General features: G+C 54.7%; 1 protein-coding gene across 1 annotated transcript; it reads left to right on the forward strand.

The window, feature by feature from the left end:
* The first annotated feature begins 373 nt into the window (after positions 1–373).
* Positions 374–1,486, forward strand: LOC143353821 (uncharacterized). The gene is made up of 3 exons (XM_076787428.1): positions 374–595; positions 680–1,282; positions 1,361–1,486. Exons 1-3 carry the CDS (start codon positions 374–376, stop codon positions 1,484–1,486), a joined length of 951 nt encoding a protein of 316 aa, XP_076643543.1.
* Positions 1,487–1,738: the final 252 nt, after the last annotated feature.

Here is a 1,738-nt window from a genome sequence, read left to right on the forward strand (position 1 = left end):
TATTCAGAAATGCGCGTAGCGGCGAATCGCCTCCTATTTAAAGGCGTCTCGAGCGATAAAATTTATCGAAGGATGTGGAATAAAAAACCTTTGACGTGATAATGAATACGAGATGTAGACGCGATAATGAAAAACTGCAAGGCAACTCGCCCAAGAGAATTCATATTTCGCGAATACGAGGTGTAAACGTGATAATGAAACAACCGTTGGCGCGATCGCAACTGGCAAAAGTATACGGTTCTATGAGAAAAGACGTCGTCTCGCCAAAATGCAGCGTTCTCGCGACATGAAACCGCGAGAGCGAGAGAGAAACGGCCTTCTCCCGCGAAATATAATAAAAAAATGAACGAACGAGCCGGTAGGTCAACTCACCATGTTTGGCTGGATCATCACCGGAGTGGCGGGCTCAGCATCCAGTTCCCTGGACGCCCAGATGCATCAAGCCACCGTCGGTGATTCCCTGAGTTCACCGGTGCGGAGATTCTGGGAGCAGGAGGATCTTCCCGACGCTGCCTCACCGTGGACAGTGGAGGAGCAGCAATGCGAGAACCACTTCGTCGCAACACACTCTCGCACACCCGACGAGCGGTATCAAGTGAGGCTCCCGTTCCGGAAACAAGGCGCGATCACTACAGAGTCCAGATCAGCGGCCTAGCAATCCCTCAAACGCATGGAGTAGCGGTTCAAGAGGGACGAGGACTTCCATACACTCTACTGCGACTTCGTCAAGCAGTACGAGGAGCTCGGCCATATGTCCCTGGCAAAGGAACCGCCAACGGGGAACCAGGCTCACTATCTGCCGCACCATGGGGTCTTGAAACCGAGCAGCTCCACGACGAAGTTGAGAGTGGTATTCAATGGGTCGTGGTCTGAGCCCTCGCAGCCATCGCTCAACGACCGTCTTCATGTGGGTCCGAACCTGCTACCACTCCTTGCCGATGTCCTGCTGCGCTGGCGCAAACACCAGTTTGTGGTGACAGCCGACGTCACCAAAATGTACCAGCAGATACTGGTACAGCCGGAGGATCGCGACTTCCAACGAATCCTATGGAGGGAGAAGGAGACACAGCGAATGAGTGAGTATAGGCTCAACACGGTCACTTACGGTATGTCGTGTGCACCTTACCTGGCAGTCCGGACGTTACACCAACTGGCGGCTGACGAGGGCAGCCGGTACCCCATCGATGCACGAGCCATCAAACAAGAGGCCTACGTGGACAACATCTTGACAGGGGCTAACAGCATTCCGGCGCTGGAGGAAGCAGCCATACAACTTCACCAGGTGTGCAAGGCGGGCGGCTTCCCCTTGCAGAAGTGGGCATCAAATGTCGCTGACCTGTGCCGCGTCATCCCGACATAGACAGACGACACGCATTCTCCGCTCGGTCTTCAATGGGCACCTCACGATGACAGCTTCCGGTTCGCCATCTCAGACGCTGCAGTCCAACCTCCAACGAAGCGGGGCGTAGTCTCCCAGTCGGCCTAGCTGTTCGACCCCCTGACCCCGGTCATCGTTCGAGCCAAAATCACCATCCAATCAACGTGGCTGCTGGATGTCGAAGCCACACCGCACCAATGCCTGTGGAACACGCGTCGGTGCAACTACAAGTGTCTTTGAGGGGTCCTAATGCTCCAATAGAAGAGGGCTGAGCATTACCTGTTTTATTTGCTGCATTGCTGTATCGTGTTTCCGACGCCATTCCCATGGGCAGTTCTTTCGCGTCAGCTTCTCCAGTGG

Source organism: Halictus rubicundus, chromosome 4, assembly GCF_050948215.1.
Source record: "Halictus rubicundus isolate RS-2024b chromosome 4, iyHalRubi1_principal, whole genome shotgun sequence".
In the NCBI taxonomy this organism is placed as follows: domain Eukaryota; kingdom Metazoa; phylum Arthropoda; class Insecta; order Hymenoptera; family Halictidae; genus Halictus; species Halictus rubicundus.